Source organism: Oculina patagonica, chromosome 1, assembly GCF_052425735.1.
Source record: "Oculina patagonica isolate OP01 chromosome 1, crgOcupat, whole genome shotgun sequence".
Lineage (NCBI taxonomy): Eukaryota > Metazoa > Cnidaria > Anthozoa > Scleractinia > Oculinidae > Oculina > Oculina patagonica.
This window is the reverse complement of record NC_135758.1, coordinates 11,539,046-11,563,020: the sequence shown is the minus strand read 5'-3', so window position 1 is coordinate 11,563,020 and position 23,975 is coordinate 11,539,046. Positions and strand designations below refer to the sequence as shown.

Here is a 23,975-nt window from a genome sequence, read left to right as displayed (position 1 = left end):
AAACGAGACGCGTCTCGCGAGACGAGTCTCGTTTCTCGTGAGTGCACTGCAAGTACGAAATTTTCGCCTTTTGTTGCATTTGTTCAACTGTCAAGTGAAACTTCACCGACATTCCCAAAGCAGGATAAAATTTCGCGCGTTAATCGGTGGCGGCACGCTTGTCTTTACATGTTTATAGTTTTTACGTCTTCATGGCTATAACTTCGTCGTGTACTTAACTGGAAAGTATTTTTCTTTAACCTAAATGATCTATACATGTATTTACAGCAAAACAACTTGACTGGGTGCAACCAAAAATGTATTTCCAAGCGAAAATGAATCAAGATAGCCATAATAGTTTCACTTCGCCGATCGATCGATCGGCGGCGCTCGCTCCGAGCGCTTGCTTTTAATTAACATTTGTCTTTACAGTACAGATCTATCAAATGACTCATTCGTGTATTAAACAAGAAATTATTGGTTTGTTTGTTTTTTTACCTAAACAAGTCATAGTTTACAGCAACGCGGCCGACAAATTGTCGCACGTGAGCTGAATTTGTAGACGGTCACGTAACTATTTCTATAAACAGTCACGGTTCATTTTTTCCGCTTTTTGGCCATCTTTGCTTTTATAACATTCGATTATCGATACGCGTTTTATTCAAGACTTAAGTTTCATTCAACAACTTTCCCAGAAATGTTTTTTGGCTTGATAGTACGCAAATATCAAGCGCTTTTTGATTTGCTTGAAGACATCTCCCGTGGGGAATACACTGTCGGATGTGAGAAAACATTTTCCCTGCCTTCCAAAATTCCTAACGTTTGATCTGTTGAATCGGAAATTTTGCAAGGTTTACAATTTCGTTTAAATAATATGTTTCAGATAACTTTCGCTTCGATGGCGCCGCGGCGGCCGACGACATTCTTTCGGAAGATTTTATTTACACAAGCATGTTTGTTGTTCTTAAAGAAATCTTATCTGCAAATGTGAAAGAAACCTTCCGGACCGTTTACGCAACTTTACATGTTGTTCAACGATTTACATCATAGTTACATGAACGGAAACTTGTTGTTAAAAAAAACACGTTTCGAGCCCAAGCAAAGTCAATGTCTGAGATCATTAAACTGATTTTTCCTTGCGAATGATCGGGTCAATTGAGCTCTTTGTTGATACATTTAATTTCAGTTTCATCGATTTGGCAACGCACTACAGACAGAAATCTTTGATACAAAACGGCCTCTTGCGAGTAATATATTCCATCTGAACGCTTCACTGACTCTCGCGAGAGACGAGAAGCGGCTCGAGAGAAACGAGACTCGTCTCGCGAGAAACGAGACGCGTCTCGCGAGAAACGAGACGAGAGGTGGTAACTTACATTTGAGCGGTACTGTAAGATGTTAGCGAACTGGTTATTAGCAAATCCACTTGTAGGCGAAATGACCGGTTACCCCTACATTATATTGACTATTAAGAGGCTTGACCAGAAAACTACATACTGTGCATTGCACATGTGCAGATGCGCATCCCAGTACAATATTTTACACGATAATTTTTTTTTTGTATATTTTACAAGATATTGCAAGTGGGCATATATGCAGACCTGCAATAAACGATGAAATTTGTACTTGTATATTTTATATTTATTAGTTGTGTATTGATTCGTGTATTCAATCAAACACCGAAACCGAATGTTTACAACCAAATAGCCTACCTTTTGTCGAGTTGATGTGAGTGTGAATAGATGACATATATAGAACCAAAAACTAGAAGCAAAACTTTAAACAGATATCTTGAAGGGAAACTTTGAAGCGAAACTGTGAAACAAAATAGTCAAGGGAGATTTATTTCTCTGCTCAGATGCCATTTAAAAGCCAAAGACGTTCAGGAGGGATAAGTTTAGACTTTGGCTAACTGACCAAAGTTATAAGCCGACGAGACATTCAGTTAACACGAAGCAAGCGTGTATGAAAGCATGAGTATCTTGATTTAGTATTTGCTAGTATTAGATAGTTTACTGAGTATTTTAAACTGGGGGCTAATCAACTTTATTTAGGGGCTAATCGACTTTGGGTTCCAGGGGGCTAATCGACTTCAACTGGGGGCTAATCTGCTGAGAGCTAAAGATCTTGGGGGCTAAAAGACTGGATACCTTTCAGTTTACTTGATGGTACAGTGAAGCTGTTTAAAAACATAATTTTTATATACAACACAAATACAAATGTAATTCAAAGGTTGAGGAGGACAGTATGGAGGATGAAGAGAATCCCTACTGTGATGAACTGGAATACAGTGTGACCCGACTTGTGAAAGGTTTAGCTTCTTCAAGGAAAGGAGCAAGACAGGGGTTTGCTACAGTGTTAACCGAAGTTCTCTCAGAGTTTGGTTCTCTTTCTCCAGAAAGAGTGCTTAGTTTAATTGCTAAAACACTTGAGGTCACTGGTAGCTCTAAAGCCTGGGTAGGTATATGGTGTAGGTCACCCTTTAAATATACAGACAACTGGTATAGATGGTGGGAGGTGCAGTGACTTAATGGTTAGTGTGATGGAGTCTGACTTGAGTGGTGTGTGACTGAACTCGGGTGAACTAACTTATTCGACAGAATGGTAGAATAATGGAACCGCAACTTACATAAAGCTGCCTTTTCATTAAGTTAAGCCCATAGAGGTGAATCAGTGTTAAAAAATAAACATTGCTGGAACTGTATAAATTGCCAGAGATATAACTTTGCAGACAATTCATCAAAAAAGTTTTGAATTTGATGTGTGAGTTACAAACCCAACTCTCAGTGCAGTGGTCTCAATTGACAGTACGCAAAATTACGGAAACATTAATTATTGGACACCGCAAATTAGATTTGAAATCGAAGCCAAAAATCACTCCGCCGTGAAAGGTCAAACACTGTGGCCTTACCGGTAGTCCCTATTTTTTTCGCTTCTTGCCTCGCCCCACCTAGTCTCCATTTTTTGCGTGGTAATTTATTTTTTCGCTTGACGCTTGACAGACTCTGCGAAAAAATACAGACTGCTCGTAGTCTAGTTAATAAAATATAAAGTCAGAGTACTTTTTGAGAATAACTGTTTGTGATTTTTATTAATTTTTCAGTCTATTGCTATTTTTTATGCAGGAAGAAAGAGATTGCTATATAGGACAGATATTTGGTATGATGTCTGTCTTAAGATCACAATGTGAGGAGGACAAAATTTCTGTAAGTAAAAACTGGTTTAAATGTTTATAACTTCACTAGCTGTAGCGAGCATCAAAATTTCTAAGACACTAAATATTTCATAGTTGTCTAATAATTGTTAAATAAAAAAATTAAAAAAATTAAAAATACATCTATGGGCATGTACATGTATAGTATAAGGGTATAATTATATGCACCTAAAAGTGGAATTTTTTTTTAACTTCTTTTTATTTTATTTCAATAGTCACCAGACACAGAATGGCTTGGTTCACTAATTACAAGGATCAAAGAACTTAGCAAGAAAAAGAGTTATTTACAAGAACTTTGTGCAAAGGTCCTTGTAGATATACTTGCATTGGTAAGTGCACAGCTAAGGTCATGAAACATTTAACACTAATGTATTATAATTGGTCCTGTAAGAGACAGTCACATGTAATTTTGTAACAAATAGCCATAATCTCAATGTTTTTCAAGGTACTGTGGTACAGCTGTATATATGTTGTGGTTTTATTTTACCTTTGGTTTAAAAATGTTCAAGCCTGTTTGATTTTCATTTCCTTTTGTTTCAGCCACAAAGTTAAGACAATGAGAAATAGAAATCAAACTGGTTTGAAAACAATAACCTTATCTCGATATTTTAAAATTCAGCCTAAAACAATAGACCTCAATTTGAGGCTCTGGAAAATTAACTATTAGAGTTTGTGGGTTTTATTCCCCAGAGCCTCGTAGTGATGTCTATTGTTTTGGGCTATAAACCAATTGAAAATAATATAAAATTGAACCACAACATATACACATTTATACCATGCCATAGAAAATACAGCCAATCAGAATACAGAAAAGCCGTTGTATATTCGACGGTATTCAACCCAACCTTCCCATCGTGCGCTGCGATTGTATTCTCGACGAAATTTAGTAAGCGTATTTTCAATGGCATGGTATAAAATAGTTACACAACACTTTCTCGTGGTATACTATGGAATATCCCACTTGTCACTTGTATTTTCTTTGTATACACACTCGCCTAAAGGCTCGTGTGTATACTGAGAAAATACAAGTGACTCGTGGGATATTCCATAGTATACCACTCGAAAGCGTTGCATAACTAGTATGTATATATTTTATATCTAGCACAATGCAGCTTATCTTAGCAAGTGAGCAAGCGCATTTAATCGGGTGAGTGCCATTTTGGATTTAAACTTGGGAGAGGCTTGGGAATACTGTAGGAGAAAAATTATTAATGTGTCCCTGAGGGAGTAGGAGTGAGGCTGAATGAAATCTCTGAAATCTCTCTGCTCACTTTTCCTCATCCAACAAAGTGGCGAATCTACTCGATCGTGAGCTAATACTGTTAACACGTGGCCATGAAATAATTATGTTCAGTATTTTTCAACAAATGTAAAGTTGGTTGATAATTGATTGTTAGTGATAGTCTTATGCATGGCAGACTGCAGTCTTATTGTCTAGAGTGATCATTCATTTACAAGTAACTGATTATTACTTTATTGTTTATAGTACTGTATCAATTGCCATGTTTCAGGTGTCCTCAGATGTGTTTATAAAGTGTGTTTACCCAGCTGTCGAAGAGATTTTGGAGAGTGGTTGGACACAGGCCACACCTGAAACACTTCTCATTTCTCTTGCACTTCAAAGATGCTGGGGGGTCTGTATATCCAAACAACTAAAGGAAAGAATGATACTTAACAACAATTTTATCTTAAGCTGTTTAAATATTAAAATATTTAAATATTTAATTAATATTACAACACAAAAAAATAAATTAAAATATTTAATTGCAATTTCTGTCTCTGATATTATAGGACCATCTTGATGAAAAGCTGATGAAAGGTGCATGGAAATGTTCATTTATAGCTGAGAAGCAGAATTGCAAAGAAATGGGTACTGTTTTACAGGTAAATGTACTCATCTGTTAACTTTAAATAATAGTAAATCTAGATAATACATACATATATTAATAATTGCTTGCAGCTTTTTGATTGGTAGGGAAAGTTTGAAAAACCAATAAAAAAATACATGATTGTACTATTTTTAGATAGTGTAGGAATAATTATTTAAAATAAGCAAATGTTTCAGTAGCTTTACCTTATTTTATAGCTTTAACAGTACTATTTCCTTTTTTCTAGTATAGGAGTCATCAGATAAGTTTTGCAGCATACAATCTGCATGTATAAAAAGAAGAAAAAGAAAAAGAAATTATTTTGCGTGGAAGAGAAAAACATTAAAAAGCCATGACGCAATCCTTTCCCTGCACTCACTATTTTTTTAGGCTATTGGGAGAGAAAAAGCCTGTAAGAGATAATAAGGAAAAATAACAGAATAAATAAATAAATGAATAAATAAATAAATAAATAAACAAACAAACAAACAAATAAATAAATATAAATAAATGAATAAATAGACAGATGAATAAATATTAAGTAGATGAAAATAAATGAGTATACTAAGTTAATAAATAAATAATTAAAATTAATTCATTAATAAAATTTAGGGCTTCAATGAGATTTAAAACCCACGGCCTCTGTGATACCTCGCATTATACACACATGTACCTATTACAGTCAGACACATAATTACATTGTGTATGATGAACTACTAGTAGGCATTGCAAATCTTCTTTGCTTTATACAACATTTCCTGTGTTGTTGTTTTCCAGGACTCTATTTCGTCACATCCAAGGGTCCACTGTGTTTGGGATGAAATTTTCCTCACATTGATTGACAATCCTGCTAGTGATTTTGAATTATTCTGGAATACTGTTATTGAAGGTACGTTTTAAATGAAACCAAAATTTATAATTAAAACTATTAAAAAGTACAAATTTTCTCTCTCTTTCAATTTTTCATTTCATTGTTAGTTATAATTACATGTAAACTCGATTGGAGAAATATGGGGTATTTGTAAAGACAGTTGTGTTGGTCTGGATTGCACTGTTGTAAGTTAAGGATTGACTGTGCATACAGTATTATTTAATTATTGTCATTTTTGCAGATGGCTTGTTCCAGTCAACACATGACAGAAAGTTTCTTGGATTTCAGCTTGTGAAGAAAGTGCTCCCTAAAATCAGTGCTAAACAGGTGAGAATTATGTACCCTAATCTTAATCTTATTGTATCTTTTTTTTTCCATTTGGTTATTATCAGAAGATGTTTGAGGAACTAAGTCAAAGTTTTTTCTTTTTTTTTTTGGGGGGGGGGAGTGGGGAGAGGGGCTTACATGTATTTTCAGAAAAAAAAGGTAAGAGGAGGTGGGGGGGGGGAGGGCTGTTTGAAACAATGCACATTTTATGGAAGCTCAGGTAACATGCCCTCTTATGAAAAAATTCAATCAACAGAACTTGTTGATGTCTGCCCACTGAAATAATTATTATTAATTTTTCAGGTGTCAGTGCTATTTGGTGGCCACATGATGAGGAGCTTTATAAACAGCCTGTCCTCTTCACAGAGTTACCTTCATGAGGCAGCAAAACAACTGGTATGTGAAAAGACAAACACAAACTATCTGGACAGCTACCTGCAATTTCCACCCAAATTATGGCAGCTTTAGGATCTCTGGCAGTTTACTTTGTTGACCCTTGCAGTATTCTTTACTGTGCACTTAAATTAACGTACAAGGCTTTTCATGATAATTTATAAACGCTTGATTTGTAAGGTGAAGATGTATCATGACTTTCCAATGAAGGTCTCTTCTACTTATTGGATGGCAGGGGTATTTTGCATTTGCAGAATGCAAAATGATAGTCAGCAAGTTTGCTTGTGGTTAGCTTTTTAGTTAGCTTCATCCCCATTTGCTTGCGGTTAGCATTCACTCCAGTTTTCTTGTGGTTAGCTTTCAGTTAGCTTAATCCCCATTTGCTTGCGGTTAGCATTCACTCCAGTTTGCTTGTGGTTGGCTTTCAGTTAGCTTCATCCCCGTTTGCTTGCGGTTAGCATTCACTCCAGTTTGCATGTGGTTAGCTTTCATTTATTGGTTAAGGGGATTGTCCTATCACGGTTCAGTTATTGGATGGTTCTGATCTACTATCATACATGAAATAGACATTCCAAGTGTGTTTTACTTTACACCTCAGGCGTCATGTCTTCCTGCACTAGTGATTCAAAATACAGATCCTGAAGTGCCTGCTACGGTATTACAACAGCTTTTAGGAAGGTAAAATAAACTAAAATTGGGTAATTAACAACAGTGCAACTCGATTTTATAAAGTTTGATTAATGAGCCTTTTAAATAGACAAATACATGCAACTTGCCATTTAAAAATATTGACTGATTTTATATGATGTATGGAAATATTGCAATATTGTATAAATATTGCAAAAATGTAGTAAAAAAATCGATTCTTCATCACCCACAATAATGTTAGTTACAGAACTGCAGAAGTACAAATTATGCACATATACAGGGTACTATTGTTTGTTGTCAGAAATATTTTAAACAATTTAGATGTCCAATTTAATTAAATGAATGACTGAAATGAATGACTATAGCTTTTTGTCAAAAGGCTATTAATAGTATAATAGCCGAAAGCTTATATTTTTCTTAAACTTTTTAACCAGAGAACGCTTTTTACATTTTTATTATGTCATATCCTGGTTACAGTTCAATCTTAAAATTTTAAAATCTTCAATTAAATTTGCAGAAATGCACCTTACATGTTAAAAGTTTGTCCTCGGACCCTCCTAGGAGGGTGGACTCTTGGGCCTAAGAAATTTTTGGATGCCCCCTTTTCAAATTCTGGCTAAAGAGCCTGATTGCTGCAAGGATTTATTTTTCCCCAAAAAAGGTATTGTAGTATAAATTGTAACCTCCCATATGCCCTTTTATATTAATTTTATTTACTTGCTTGTTGTACTTAGTCTAAACTAGATGTTTTGGTGTTTTATTTGCTAGGCAGGGTAATATGCATTTTGACAAGCTCACAAAAACAAGGACTGTAGACAATCTTCTTGGAACCGTGAGTTTGTTTTTTGTTTTCTCATTTGAAAGAAGTAGAATCAACCCAAACAATTACATACTGGCCTAGCGGCATACATGTACATGTAGCTCCAAAAAAACTCTTGTATTGTGCCGATTGGCTGTCACAATTCAGAAATTCAAACAGTTTAACCTGTAACAATAACATGTAGTCAGAGGATTTCTGCAGAGCTACAGTTGTATATACATTTTTTGTTTAAGTTTAAACGTGGCCATTACCAAGCCAGTTATGATTTAATGGGTGCATGCGACTGGTTAACAAGGTTTAACACATTAATCTTTATCTGTCCCTACCTTCCACAGCTTAAAGGATCAGGACCAAAGGTGTTTGTAGCATGGTTGCTTAAAATGTTTGAATGTGGATTTGTTGAAGATTCTACAGAAACTCAGTAAGATTTACAATACAATGCCATGCAGTACATTACTTTATTTTACGTCAAGCAAGTAATAGAATTTACAATTAGATGCATGTAATACATGTATGCAAAAATAATTATTTCAATAAATGAATAAATAAATAAAAACACTTGTAAAGAATTCATGTTCAAAGTAGAAAACAAATAAGAGGCAATTCTTACACTGGCATCCCACAAAACTCATTTTTTAAGAGAGCTTGAAATTGTGCTGTTAGGAACATATTTGACATAATTTATCATTTTTTTTATTCAATAAAAGGCATCTGGCAAACCCAATCATACTTTTTTGGAATCAACACACCATCCCCTTGTTAAAGTTCACTCTTTGCAGGGTTTTCGTTCTATTAATGGGCAGCAAAACTGTTTTGCACTACAGGATGACATAATTTTTGTTGGCTGTGATGTCATATGATGTCATTTGAGCCGCCATTTTGGATCTGCCATCTTGGATTTCCCTTTTCTTAGTAAAGTCAGAAAGTAACGGAAATGGATGCGAAATCAAGCGAGAATACTTATGGAATGTAAAATTAAACAAATCATATCATTTGTTTTAGAAAACTCGAAAATAAAAAAATTCAAAAATGACGATTTTTCGCCAGGCAGACTTTCTTGTACAAAAAAAAGGAAACCAGTTTAAAAACTTCACGGTTTGAAAAAATTTAAACCAGAGGTAAAAATTAAAGTACAACAGACACATGGTTGACAAAATAAAATTTCCACAAGGGAGGGATGAACAGTTACTTTAAGTTTTAGCATCATGGACTAAGAGTTAATCTTCTTGAAAAATTGCAAAAAAGAAATCGGAGGGTTGGGGGTGGGGGGGATCTTCCCCCTTAAACGTCCAGGGTTACATTGCTACAGTAATTTTTGAATGGAAATTGAAACAATTTGAAATTGTAATTTCTAATTTATCAGTACTTTAATTAAATGTGAAAGTCTTCTAGTAAGCAAATGATATATTGAAATTCTAACCTTTCAGTTTGATAACTGAGGCCCTGCCAGGGGGGTTCTCCGTGTCGCTTGTCTTAATTAAACAATGCGCCTTGTCGCTGTTTTATCAAACTCCACATTGCTGTCGGTAGTAAAATTGAAGGAAAATTGCTTGTCCTTGTCGGAATTTAAGTTTTTCCAAAAAGGTTGTTGTTTGTCGCAATTTTATTTTATTTGCTGTCGCTACTTTTTGGGCCATGTCGCTTGTCAGAATTTACTCTGGCAGGGCCTCATACAACTGTGTTGTGGTCTTACCAACCTTAATTTTTATCCATTATGTTTTCATTTAGTTCATCAGCAAAGAGTGATGAAGCAACGCAGACTGCAGTGTTAAACCACGTCAGTATTAAATTTTTGATGACTTCTTTATTTATCCCAAGATGGTTGTACTGAACAACTTAGGGGAACTTTTTCTTCGACTACGCTTGAGTTGATAGCAATTGTCACTATCCCCCAATCACAGTTAAATTGCTCAAAGAAAAAAATGGAAACAAAGGAAAAAATGGAATCTATTTATTAAAAAGAGCGAGACAAACAAGTCATATAATTTTTCTTTGTCCCATGCTCGTGTCATTATTGAAAAATTCATCTTCATTATTTATCACTGAGCTTAAAATTTACCAGCTTTATTATTTGCTTCACACATGATGATTTCCACATTGCTGATCCTAGCGGTATTTAAGACGAGTGTCACATATATATATATTTTTTATTATATCAACCTAGTAAATGGCCTACAGTGTGCTCTCCACGAGTCCCTCGTAGCTCTTTTGGTTAGAGTACCCAACCAGTATCTGGGAGGCCATGGGTTCCATTCCCGATGGGGACTCAGAATTTTTCTTTGTCCAATGCTCGTGTCATTGTTGAAAAATTCATCTTCATTACTTTTACAATGATATGACGTACATTTAATTCATGATCAATAACATGACTGCATAAAAAAACTGACGTCCATTTGTAAACTTCAAAAACGTTTATTTTTACTTTATACTAACGTTTTCTTCTCTTGTTGGTTCTTTGTGCCACAGCTGTACCAGTTGGTTAAGAAAAAGACAGTCTCGCATGAGGGCACGTGGATTCAAGACGTGCTTTTCTTCTTTCTTGAAAATGCATACTTCCAACCAATCAAAACAGATATTAAGGTAAGTTTTGTTGATGACATCCGCAGACCTATATTTTATAAATGAGTAACTGAATTGGGATGCCAAGAGGTAAAACCCAAAAGCTGCAGCCTACTAAATTATGAGATAAAGATGTTGACTGTAAAATTGACAAGAATGTAGATTTAAATTTTTCTTATTATTTTTTTTTATTTCAAATAATAGGTGCCTTTGACCTCTTCAGTAAGACAAATTTGTGGAGAAAGGTTTGTCAGTGCATTAAAAGACCTCTCATCTAGCAAAGAGATGAAACAGTTTGAGCTCTCTAATATTGTACAGCATGCCAAGGTAAATTATATTTTTTTGTTTAAAACATTTTTGGCTTTTTTAAAAAAAATGGGCAGTGACACGTTTCTGACTCCTTTAACACTCATTAAGAGTATGCAAATCTCCAATCATTAGGGAGCTTTAGCAATAACAACGGCAACGCCGAGGACAACACCTGGTGCATAAGATGAATTTATATTTAACTTGGGAATCTCGCTATTATCCAAATGTATTCAGTGTATCTATTGGTTTAGGAGCAAGCTGGAGCTAAATATGTCAGAAACACGTTCATCATCAAATAGAAATTCGAAAATTTAGCCGACGTCTTTCACGCTCTTTATAATACGTAGAACTTGGTCATTTGGTGTTGTTGTTTTGCAGAGAACGGCCAAGAAAGGTACCAGGATATAAAACACACGTGCATGGCTTTTATTCTGCTTATTAAACCTTTTGTTTGGTGACGTTCTCATTCACGTTGCCATCGTGGTTTGCTAAAGCTCCATATGGCACATTTGTACATGGCAATTCATCATTAACGTTGGTATATTAAGTAATTCATTATCCTCGACAATTACTTTAACCGAATAATTATTCGAAAAACTAGGCAACCTTTCTTATCTTTCCACGTTACAACAAACACTTTCTGGTTTATTAATAAACTATTTGTGTGTGCTTTTTTGGACAGAAACTTCTGGAAGATGAGGAATATAACGTTGCCACTGATTTGTGGACAACTGAGGTAAAGTCTTAGGTGACGGTATACCATGTCCCAATGTACCCCACACTGAAACACCTTTAATGTTTCTTTTACTAATAACGTAAGGTAAACCTGATTCTTTGAGTGTTCCAGTGTTAGTTTGTAAACAAGAAAATGATTACTCTAGTCATTGCAAGGATAAATGTACATTACATTTACTTTCAAAGCTACATCTATTGGATGCATGTTTATATCGAAAAAAGTTGATCTGAATCTCTCCTGTAGTTTTGATAAATTGGATCCAATTATTAATACTGCATGTCTTACTATTTTTGCTGAGAAACATTTGTTTTGTTGCAGGCAGAAAAGGCATTCAAGAAAGCGGTGAAGAGTATCGAGAAAATCCAGAAAAAGGTGCTAATTTCACTCTGAACATGGCTTCTTCCCTTTGGGGGCGCCGCCCGGGGGAAAAACCGCCGGGCGAGGAGAAGCGCCGCGAGAGGAGCGACAAAAAAACCGCGCAAAAAAAAGAGCGCGACAAAAATCGCCTGTGTAAACGGGCCTTATGCATTTATGTACATGTACGTTGCTTGTGAGGGAATATAGATAAACTTAACCTGAACATGAGAACCCGAAGCAAATACATGTCATGAAAGCGACATTGATTCTGGTTTTGCAGCCCATTGTAAAGCAATTTTGGATTCTTTGATTATTTGAATATGTCACGGCTAAGTTAATCTTATGTTATTAAATTTTGCCAATTTCGCTATGAAACTAATGTTTGCAGAAATAATCTTTAATGAAATGCTTCCTCGCTAATGTGTCTCCCGGCGTCTGTTCAGCAGAAAGATACTTGAACTGTTCCCGACCATATTTCAAAGCCCACATCGCATCCGTTTCAATCTTTCACTTTTGGCCTCCGTACCTTCTTTTCATTTGGTGTGTTATTTAAATATTCCTTCACTGTTTTAAGAGGTTATTTTATACATTTAAAAAATTTGATGGTCATTTCCTATGCCTAAGTTAGCTTAGTGTGACACGGTCCCTTTATCGAAAGCCACTAACACGCTAAAACAAAATGAACAATGCTAAGGGTAAAAAAATACACCTCAATTTTATCTAATACCACACTCAAACAACAAAGGATCTTGTTCGTTCTAAGAAATATCACTGTACCATCGAAAAACAAATGGCACACAACAAAGCAAGATGACGCCCTAACTGTTCCGAAACACTCTCTCACTGAGCAACTTTTAAAGGTATAAGTTTGCTAATCACAAGTTGTCGACTTCATTAGGAGTAAATTTGGGATACTAATGCAAGCTTGCAGTACAATGCAATCCAGTGCAATACTTTATTTAATTAGCGTGGAAGTTCTTTTAGCAGCAGCTAAGTGAATAAATTTTTTGGATACTTTTACTTTGTGACCAAGTCAGTTATGGAGAAGCAATTTTACAGGATGGTAGATCATGGTTAATTTGGCTAAAACTATGACGATGCCTTAACGTACACAGTTTTGCTGATTTGTTTTATCATTTCCTTGTTGTGTGTGTCTGATACATGAAGCATCACTCGGTCAGGCAGTATTTTTAATTACTAAAAAAAAAAAAAAAGAAAAGCAATTTAAAGGAAAAAAAAAAAAAAAAAAAAAAAAAAGGGGGGGGGTTTAACGGGGGCCCCCAAAAAAAAAACACAAAAAACCCCAAAAAATAAAAAAAAAAAATTAAAAAAAAAATATTCAACAAGGCGGCCAAATAAAGGTGAAACGCCCGTTGGTTCCCACTTTTAAATTGCTCTTTAAGGTTACATTATTTTTATTAAAAATTAAAATGCACCTTATGTGTCTGTAACTTCAGAGAAGAAAGAGTGAAGCACCTCAACATGAAGATGAAGTTTTTCAACTGCTATTCTCACACATGGCACTGAACTTGTTCACTGAGCCAGATCAAGCCATCGACATTCTCAAGGTACTTTATGTCAAACATATTAAATACTTAATTAGAGGAAGACGAACCTTTTCTATGGTTCAACAGTGATAGACACAATATGAGAGCCGGTCTGTATAGGTATTTACAGCTGCAAGCCAAAGGGAAGGCATTGTAAAATGTAAAATGTAAAATCGAAGCTGATAACTTGTTCAAGAATTTTATGTTATGTATATTAGAAATTTATATATGTGTAGCTGATCCTTTTTGCACGATAATAATCAGTAATTCAACTGTTACCTGTTATCTAGTTTTTTTTTTTTGTGCCAACTGGTGTGTAAGGCCTTTACATTCGTCTATCTTCAGTTCTTATCTTGACTGATTGTTAGTCCCTGATCTGTACCTCTGTTTGTCCACTATCCACAGCCTTGGCATCTTTGCACACCCCACCCCATCTCTCTTCTTTCTCTCAACTCGAGCCCATGCTACGAAACGTGATTTGTTAAAAACATGAATGTTCCCATTGTAAGGCTCTTTGTTGTTCTAGGAGCTGAAAGCCTGTTATGAGAGACAAAAGACCAAGACTGAAGAAGACCATAATGGTGAGACTTGCATGTACATGTATGTGCTATAGCTGGCCGAAAATGTAAACTAAGAAGAAAAGGTTGCTTTTCAGTTTTCCATACTCTGCCAGATACCATTATCCCTGCGTAGCTTTCACCATCAGTTGTGTAGTCAACCGAACAGTCAACTGTACATCGTGGAGCCCCTTTGCAGCTTACGGATGACACGTGTCACGTTTTTCTATTAATAACAAATAAAAGAAATGTAATGAAAGAGCACAGTGGAACTACCAAGACTACTGGTTTCGAGGACACCACGTATTTACAAGCGTGAAGTTTTATTAATCATAGTTTGAAATCAATGATGATCAGACTCGTGCAAACTTGTTTGATTTGAAACATCCCATGCATGTACATTAATCTTGAATAATGCAAAAGCTTAGGCAAAAGTGGGGAGTCCAGAGGACTCTTTGAGAAATCCCTCTACCAAACCCCTCTATCAAAGACAACTTTTCAGACAATTTTTGATTAAAGAGTACTCCTTCCTTGACTGCGTACGTTTTCAGGCAGTAATGGTGTCGTTTCTTGTCTATTTTTCAGAGGAACCTCATTGGGTGGAGGTGTTAACTGAAGTATTACTGAGTCTGTTGACCAGACCCTCAAGTTTGTTCCGACATGTTGTTGACCAGGTGTTCACTCTTCTTTCCCCGCACTTGACGCGGAATGCCCTCACCATGATCTTAGAGGTTGGTGCTGCATATCTTGGTTTTCCATGATTCTTTAAACCTATTACTGTGTGCCTTGTTTTCTTTTCTTTTTTTTTTTTTACTCGTTCGTCTTGTTAATTTGCAAAACTGAAATTTAAACTTCTTTCATGTTACTTGAAATATTACTCATCATAACAGTTGTTCTCAGGGACGGCAGAGCCGGGGGGGGGGGGGGGGGGGGCTTTAGCCCCCCCCCCCCCACTTTTTCCGAAAAAATAACGACTTACTAAGAGAAAAGTCTCTTAAGCACCTTCCCCCCCACTTCAAGTCACTAGTCAGCCCCCCCCCCCCCACCCCACACCTGGAAAAATGCTTCGCCGCCGTCTCTGGTTCTCCATCATAACACATATTAACAAGACATCACAGGGACCACTAAAATTGTCCGTATGAATGGGGTTTCCGTATTTAGTGCGTTTATGCAAAGGAACATATATGGGCATCATTCAGCCTGCAGGGATCAAAACGCTGTCTGTAAAGTGGACTGTGTCTGCCATTGTCCTTTACAATGATTACATGGTCTTAAGTAAAGCTCAGTTTGCATGAACCAGACCTGAAGTTTACCAGCAAGTATAAATGCGTGAAAGTTTTCTTTGCTTTGTTTTGTGTTGCTTTTTTAATACATTGCACTTGTATATTGTCTTTTCTTATATTATAGTCTTGTATAGACTAGTGTACTTGATATTGTGTATTTTTTTTAGAGTTTAGATCCAAGAAAAGGAATTCAGGGTGAAACTCTGGAAATTGTTGATGAATCAGGTAGGTACAGAAAAAAAGTCTAAAACTTGCCCATAGTGGTAAATGCGGCATGGAGCACTTTTTTTTTTCTTTAGGGCTGGGAAATTGTATGTAGAAAAAAATTACATGTACCAAAAAGCGTAAAAAAATTAATGTATCATTTCACGAGTTAGAAAAGAACGGTATACGTTAGGTGACTTGCGATCCTTTTTCTCGTAATCGTTTTGATATCTTGAGGAGCCGGTGAGAGGTTTCAAAGCCGCAAAATAAAACTTGCAACTTTTAATACATGGGCTCTTCGTTGTTCCTTCAACAATCTTTGATAGATTCGTTTGTTTTTATATATTCAGGCGATGAGGAAGATGACGAGGAAATGGAAGACCAAGAAGGCAAAGGAAAGGTAATATTGAATAAAACTATCGTAGATTTTTTGTTAAGTACAGTGTTTCTCCTACTTTTGACGCTATCCACATGAAACATCCACATTCAAGAATGACAGCATTTAAGTGTCATTTCCGTTCAATAAACAAACAAACGAACATAAAAACGAAAAGTCGAAAGAGGTAACCTAGGGCATTTTTTTGTTCAAAAACCTCAAAATTTGAATCTGAGCACATGCCCGAGAAAAAAATATCGAAAAACAGGATACTAGTGGAAAGGACGCTTTTATGTTGCCATTGCCATTTTGAGTAGTCTGGTTCTAATTAGCCCATAACTGACCAGGACATGTAATTTTTTTTTTCAAAAATCCCAGATGTCAATGTGTAAATTAAGGATATTTGTCCTTCAAATCTAGGAAGAGGCAAACGGTGGTGATAATGATAATGAAGGTGATAAAGATGATGATGATGATGATGACGATGATGAAGGCAGCAGTTCAGAAGATGATCAGGAAGAGGCTGTTGGTGTTGTTGATGAGGCTTTCAGGGCTGAAGTACAAGCTGCTCTTGGTTCAGCAATGGTTGACATGGAAAAAGAGGTTTGTCTCGGGAGAACGATTATTAGTGACAATAGACAATATACAAAACTTTATTAAAACACTGTATAAAAACATCAGTATAAAAAGATAAAAATACTGTTTTACGTGTTTGCCGTGTGGGTGCCCCTTGATGAATATAGGTCATTGATTCCCCTTCTAAACCTTGTAAGGGTTAATGGCTTACATAATTTAGGTGGCAGTCCATTCCAAAGAACAGGCCCGGAACAACCAAAACTGCGTTTAAGATATTTGGTCCTTGGTTTAGGTACTTGCAGTATGTTCTCAGAGCTACATATACTGTAGTGAAAATCATGAGCAGAGAACAGATCTTGCATGTATAGGGGCGTTAGATTTTTTAGTGTTTTGAACGTGACAACTGCCTCTTGCTTTGTTCAGCTTACTGAGACCCTGTCCCATCCAAGCATCTCAAGGAGAGGATCCGCATTAACTCCCCTTTAACTCGTAAACTCTCAGGCACTGAACCGTTAGATAGGGAAACATGTGATTGATTATTCCGTCTCAAATGAATATTTAACTTTGCAGGAAAGCAGTAGCGATGAAGACTTAGACGACGAAGCCATGATGAAACTTGATGACGCCCTTGCTGCTGTTTTCAAGTCACAGTTGCAAGCAAAAAAGGACAAGAGCAAAAAGAAAGGTGAAGCTTTGCAGCTTTGAAGCTTTTAAGCTTTTCTGTGTTGTGTTGCTAAATTAAAAGTGCAATTTATGTGACACTTATGCACGATGGAGTTACGAGAACAAATATTTTAAGAGATGTTTTTTGTTTTGTTTTGATAACACGCAGTTCTACTTTTCATCAAATTTCTCTCAACGCAGTTGCTTTGTTATGCCGACCATCCAACACAATACAATTCGTGATGGAATTTTACTGACGAAACCCATCGGTATGTTACATTTGTGGGAGGCGTGGTGGCCTAATGGTTAGCGCGCTCGACTCCGAGTCGAACGGCCCGGGTTCGAGGCCTGACCGGGGCGCTGCGTTGTGTTCTTGGGCAAGACACTTTACTCTCACAGTGCCTCTTTCCACCCAGGTGTATAAATGGGTACCGGCGAATTTACTGCTGGGGGGTAACCCTGCGATGGACTAGCATCCCATCCAGGGGGGAGTAGCAATACTCCTAGTCGCTTAATGCTACGGAAACCGGGATAAGCTCCGGCTGTATGGGCCTCATGGCTCGGAAACAGACTTTTATGTTACATTTGCAGAGCAACTGCACTCATTTAACCTTTTGTATTAACACTATTTTGTATCTTGTTTTGAATTTTGTCGACAGATTCTATGAAGATCGTTCTCCATTTTAAGTTGAGGTACGGATTTGTATTTTATATTTCCACTAGTTTATTGTAATACATACCCTATAATCCGTGCCCCAAAAAAGATGGCGAGTGGTACATCTAGCCATAATTCTAAGCGCACGAAAACCTTAAAAATGCTCAGAAAAGTGCGCAGAAAAGTTTTAAAAGCACCAAACCTGGCATACGCAATGATGCTATTACAATGACAACTTTCGCGAAAATGTGGCTTTTCTTTGTGCTTTTGACGTCTAGGTTCGAAGTGAATTTGTGTTGTGTAAATTTGCGCGTGTATCAAGTAGACAGGTTATTTGAAGCTCAGTTCATGTGACTGTAAATGACATCATTTTGGTTTTTCTTTAGGGTTTTAGATATAATCGAGATATTTATCAAGAAACAAGCCTCGAATCCCCTCGTTCTGGTGAGTTTATGAATTCACACGTAATTAACGAGTAATCATTTCTTATTTTATAGTTCTGCGCGCCGTACCATTGCCACGTGACTAAGGTCTTGATTGATTTCTGACAACTTTTTGACATCTTTCTGATCACTTTCTTATGGTTTTCGTTTGAGCCAATCAAAGTGCCAGAACTGTGACTGGCGGAGTTGTCAGATTTCTCGTTGTACTTGCATGCACGACATGTATTTCTCTCGAGCAAGTTAGTCTCTTTACTTACCATTCAAAATAATCTGTTTTTCATAGAACTTTTACTTCGTTGTTTTGTTTATTGTTTTGCATGTGTATATTTTTAATGGCATTTTGTAATCGAACTAACTGAATTTTCTCAATACCCGATTCCCTCTATAGCGCGCGCCTGCAGGGAATTACGGTAGTTGTATTCATCAAACCCTGCGCGAGACTCAGCAACGTGCATCGTTGTTGAGTCTCGCGCATGGTTTGATGAATACAACTACCGTGATTCCCTGCAGGCGGGCGCTATAGAGGGAATCGGGTATTCATACGGAAAAATCATTATATTAGGAACTTCATGATATCAGGCTATTCGTTTTTCCGGGGAGTTCGTTATATCAGCAGGGTCGTTGTGTTTGCCTGACCACAGTGTGAATCATTTTTTTTTTTTTTTCATTTTTCAGGAACTGATTGATCCGTTGCTGGATGTGGCGTGGTCTTCACTTAATTCCAAGGATTTCCACACTTTAGGGGAAAGGGCCCAAGGACTCTTTCAAAACAAGTTGTGTTCGTCAAAAGAGGTAAATATCTAGTTTAAATTAAGTTTGAAATTTTGGAACTGGTTTTAAGTTATTATTCAATGATTTAAACTGGTCTCTAATAGAACTTGGTAATTAGTGTTCAAGATAAGGACAACGCCTTTGAGTTTTTAAGACGTGTTTTGACAGCCGTCTGTTTTTTGTGATAGTCAAGTTCGTTAATAAACACGATGACAGAAACTCATCATTAAGAACATTTGAAAACATGCCAACTTGAAAAAATATGACTAGCCTCTTCCTCTTGCCTTAACACTGAAGTAGTCAGTAGAAGTCTAGTCAGTATCAAGTTAGGAACTTCATAACGCGTACAATGTAGCAATTTCATTTCAGAAGACCCTTATTTATTTTTTCCATCCCAAAGGAGCATGCCAACGAACCCCTGTAGATGGCTTGCAATAGGCCATTTCCGAGTTACCCTTTGCCTCTGTTTCAAAACGAGTCTACGTGCGAAACCATTCTAATTAAAATGAGGTTGATTTGCATGAAAATGGACCTGTAGGTACATGTAAAACTCATTTTCATATGAATGGTTTCTTTCTTGGACTCGTTTTGAAACAGAGACGAAGGGTAACTCGGAAATGGCCTATAATGCGGTTCTGTTTGTTTATCTCAATATAGTCTGTTTACGGGAAATGATCTAGGGGTTTTAGAAACGTTTAACTTTAGCCACGACTGTATTCGAAACTGTTTCCATTTCTTCCAATCTTCCACGATTGTCTCTGTGACGTTGTAAATAATTAAAGACATTTATAGTTTTAATATCCCGTTGATATAGCCCATAGAAAGCACGTTTTATGGCGATATTGAGTCAGGTTGCCTACTCACTGCAGCAGTTTTCAGTAGGGCCCTGCAAATAGTAATTACCACATTTAAAGAAAGAAAATAGTAATAAAATATTATGCTAAAAAGTTCATATCCTAAAATACATTCAAAACATAAAAATATATTCAAAGCTAAGAATACCTACAATTTGCAGATTAAAAGTTTTAGGTATGTTTTTTTTTTTTTTACTTTAGTTTTTTTTTTTTTTATTTTAAAGTCTTTCTTCAGCCAAGCGAGGTTTTGTTATATGTTACGTCGAAAGTACAGAAAGGTGCTTTAGTTTAAGAGATGGGGAACTTCCCTTGAGCATACTAAATCGATTACTAAACTTTTTCAATTGCTTAAATTCATACTTTGTCTTTTTTCCATTGCGCCTTATTTTTTTTTAAAACACGTTAGAGAAATAACGTGTACAGTTTTTTATAGTATTATGCCTTCTTCATACAAATAAAAACAATTATGAAATGCCCGAATCACAGTTTTCGTAATTAATCTCCCCCACAAATTATAAGAAGGTAAAATCTGAATTGATTCCGAGGGGAAAATATTGAAAACAATATGCAATCCAGCTGTATGTGCACGGGACGGCATGCAAGATTTGTATTATTGCTGTTTACGCATGCTGCCCATAACAAACTGATTTTAATTAAAACCCTTTGAACTCTATTCCCAAGACAGGAAAGGAAGCTAGCGGACTGTTTTGTTTATATAGGGAAAAGGGTCAAAGGGCTAATTATAAGTAAATCCCAAACTGAGTAGAAACTATCTGCGTGCTCACTGCTGCTCAAAGTATTGTTTAATATAATTTATATTAAAACAAGAAGAACCACCAAAAGAGTTCTTGAAGACAGCGTACAAACTATTTCCAACCACTGTTGTAGGTAGCGTGTTCCACATTCTGATTGCCGAGTGTTAGGAACTTTTTTTGGTCTTTTTAAAAGACCAAAAAAGGGTTTCTTACACTCTGCAATACGTCTTGTCAATAGATGCGAGGAGCACGAATGATTAATTATAGAGGGCAAATCTATAGGTGATGACCACACACTACGAATGCAGAAGAAATGCGATTCTGCATTTTCGTCTCCTTTTTGAAACACTTGTATAAAACATTGAACGCAATTTAAACGTAGTAATAGGTATTAACGGTTTTATTTCATTGCTGTTTGCATGTTGCTTTGAAACTAGTAAAAACAAAGGAGCGATTGGTTCAATCCTACCCCCAGAGTCATCACTATGTTATTTGTATTTCTCTTCACCGCTTATTTACAATATCAATTCGACGCAGATGGATTTGCGAGTTTTTTAACGTGGGAATTAACAAAAAAGGCCAATTCAGCGCTAACTTAAAGGCTTCTTTTGGTAAATTCTCTAATAAGAAGGCAACTGAATGCCTCGGATGTCCGTTCGTGTCAGTTCTAAACGTTAGATACCACATTTTGATTAGTTAATTTAACTGCTGGCTCACTGCTGATCAAAGTGTTGTTAAATATAAATTATATAAAAAAGAAAAGCCGCCAAGAGAGTTCTTGGTAATCTACGGTTAGAAACGTTAAATTTAACCAACCACTGTTTAAGGTAGCGTGTTCCACATTCTGATTGCAGAGTGTAAAGAACTTCTTTTGGTCTTTTAAGGCCAAAATAAGTTTTTTATACTCTACAATAAGTTTTATCAATATATGCTAGGAGCACGGATGAATAATTATAGAGGGCAATCTATAGCTGATGACCACTCACTATGAATGCTGAAGAAATGTGATTCTACATATTCATGTCCTTTTTGAAACCACTTCGTAAAAATATGAACGCAATTTAAACGTAGTAGGAGGTTTTATTTCATTGCTGTTTGCATGTTAAGTCTAAAAGAATTGGAAACAAAAAAACGATTTTCTTTTAACATATTCCCACAGTCATCAATATGTTATTTGTATTCTCTTCACCGCTTATTCACAATATCAATTTGACACAGATGGATTTGCGAGATTTCTGATCCGGGAAATCAACAAAGAAGGCCAATTCGGTGCTCACTTAAAGGCTTCCCTTAAGTCGTTTGGTAAAGTCGGTACGTAAAAGGCCACTGAATGCCTTGGAAGTTCGTTCCCGTCAGTTCTTAACGTTAAATATCGCTTTTTGCTTATTTTATTTGACTGTATTTTATTCAAGTCCCTGAGCCGTCCCAGTTGAATGCCATCGACGATGAACGAGTTGGCTTCAATGAACGTTAGCGGCGTAAATATCACTGAGGCATATCCTCTGCGACCGACTGGTGTTCCTTCGTACGGGACAAATATTAACAATGTTTTCGTCGTTCTCTGTGCGATAAATGTGATATCCAGCATTATCGCCACAATAACTAACACCCTGGTCATGACAGCCATTTGGAAGACTCCTTCTTTACACGAGCCATCTTCGGTGATGATATTTTTTTTGGCATTGACGGACTTGTCTGTCGGGTTGCTTGTCCAACCGTGTTATGTGGCTTACTTTGTGAGTATCTTAGTTAAAGACCGCCACTTTTATCACATCATGTTCCTTATTAAGATGCGCTTAAGTTCTTTGCTTTCGTTGATGTCAATGATGACCGTGGCTGCCATCAGTGTGGAGCGATATCTTGCCTTGGTGCCACACCTTCGTTATGACGCTGTAGTCACAATTCGACGCTGCATTGCAGCTTGTCTGTTGATGTGGATGGTTCCTTCAACGCTAACTGTAATTTCCTTCTGGCACTCTCAAACACCGTGGTTTCGTTTGACTGTGAGTTTCTTTGGATTTCTTTTTGGATTGTCCAGTCTCATTGCCATCCCTGCAATGCAGTGCCGTATATTCACCATTCTATGGCGGCACCAACAACAGATTCAAGACCAGACAAATATTGCGTTAAGGATCCATGGACTACCGCGGATTAACATTCGCAAATACAGAAAATCTGTATTCGCCATGCTATATGTTGTGATTGCTGCCTTTATTAACTACGTCCCTTACGGAATAAGCTTCGCAATAATATCCTATTCCGGTGAAACACCACAAAATCGTGTTGCGCTAGAAACCGCGTTAACAGTTGTGTTTTTGAATTCATCGGTCAATCCTTTCATTTACTGTTGGAGAATAAGGGAAATAAGACGTTTTATTATTTCATCGTTTCGACACTTCTGTCGTTTGAATGAAACGGTAAATAACGCGCTCAGGGAACGAGGAACACATAAGGTGGACTGCATTCGCTTGAACGCTTCAACCCTGCAAACCGAAGGAACCCGCCCTCTACGGAACAGTCTCTCGCTTGAAGGCCAATTGTCAAGGCAAAGGGCAACATGAAAGTACTTACTTACTTACTGCCCTATATGCCATCGGCGCTAAGGGCAGCAACATGAAAGTGCTAAAGTTTATTCCCAAACTTATAAATAATTCATTAAATCAAAATAAAGGCAATCAGAATAGTGACGGTTACTTGGATATATGTTAATTAGTATGGACTTTTTACGATGTGTCTTGCGATTTCTCGGTAGTTTAAATATATATCAATAATATTACTCGAGAACTTGAAGTGTTTACTCGCACCTCCAACAACCTCGAAGTTCGTCTAAAATACCTCGCTAGACTGGAGATAAATAGCAAAAAGGAGAACAAAAACAAAACAAAGCCAGACAAATAATTATATTGTGTCTTTGGTGCAGACTGTATATAATAATGGTTATAATATCTTCTAATAGACAAAAGAAATAAAATGGAAAAAGTTAATAACTCTTCCGGTCATCTCTTTGTTTCAGCGCACTTTTTTTTGCTTCATTTAAATCGATAGTTTTTAAATTAGTTTCGTGGCGTTGCTCAAAGGTGTCAATGTACTGGATCCTTTTTCTTCGGAAACATTTTCCCCCACTTAAAAGTAATACAAAAGCGTGTGAAACATTCAGGGATGAATGGGATAAAAGATTTCGTTGATAACTTTGCGTTAGCCCTGAGAACT

The 23,975-nt window shown here is 36.6% G+C and overlaps 1 protein-coding gene across 1 annotated transcript in view; it reads left to right on the top strand.

Moving 5' to 3' along the window:
- Window positions 1-23,975, top strand: part of LOC144655909 (myb-binding protein 1A-like protein) — a 42,283-nt gene that overhangs the window by 4,273 nt on the left and 14,035 nt on the right. Inside the window, exons 2-27 of the mRNA XM_078516099.1 lie at window positions 2,212-2,436; window positions 3,105-3,185; window positions 3,409-3,522; window positions 4,705-4,827; window positions 4,985-5,077; window positions 5,839-5,950; window positions 6,174-6,259; window positions 6,563-6,655; window positions 7,251-7,330; window positions 8,069-8,132; window positions 8,456-8,541; window positions 9,849-9,897; window positions 10,587-10,700; window positions 10,884-11,006; window positions 11,671-11,724; window positions 12,043-12,096; window positions 13,539-13,649; window positions 14,155-14,209; window positions 14,771-14,916; window positions 15,636-15,693; window positions 16,023-16,072; window positions 16,469-16,651; window positions 17,195-17,309; window positions 17,947-17,980; window positions 18,329-18,386; window positions 19,061-19,177. Of these exons, the coding sequence (XP_078372225.1) occupies window positions 2,212-2,436; window positions 3,105-3,185; window positions 3,409-3,522; window positions 4,705-4,827; window positions 4,985-5,077; window positions 5,839-5,950; window positions 6,174-6,259; window positions 6,563-6,655; window positions 7,251-7,330; window positions 8,069-8,132; window positions 8,456-8,541; window positions 9,849-9,897; window positions 10,587-10,700; window positions 10,884-11,006; window positions 11,671-11,724; window positions 12,043-12,096; window positions 13,539-13,649; window positions 14,155-14,209; window positions 14,771-14,916; window positions 15,636-15,693; window positions 16,023-16,072; window positions 16,469-16,651; window positions 17,195-17,309; window positions 17,947-17,980; window positions 18,329-18,386; window positions 19,061-19,177 (2,478 nt within the window). The remainder of the gene's footprint in view (window positions 1-2,211; window positions 2,437-3,104; window positions 3,186-3,408; window positions 3,523-4,704; window positions 4,828-4,984; window positions 5,078-5,838; window positions 5,951-6,173; window positions 6,260-6,562; window positions 6,656-7,250; window positions 7,331-8,068; window positions 8,133-8,455; window positions 8,542-9,848; window positions 9,898-10,586; window positions 10,701-10,883; window positions 11,007-11,670; window positions 11,725-12,042; window positions 12,097-13,538; window positions 13,650-14,154; window positions 14,210-14,770; window positions 14,917-15,635; window positions 15,694-16,022; window positions 16,073-16,468; window positions 16,652-17,194; window positions 17,310-17,946; window positions 17,981-18,328; window positions 18,387-19,060; window positions 19,178-23,975) is intronic.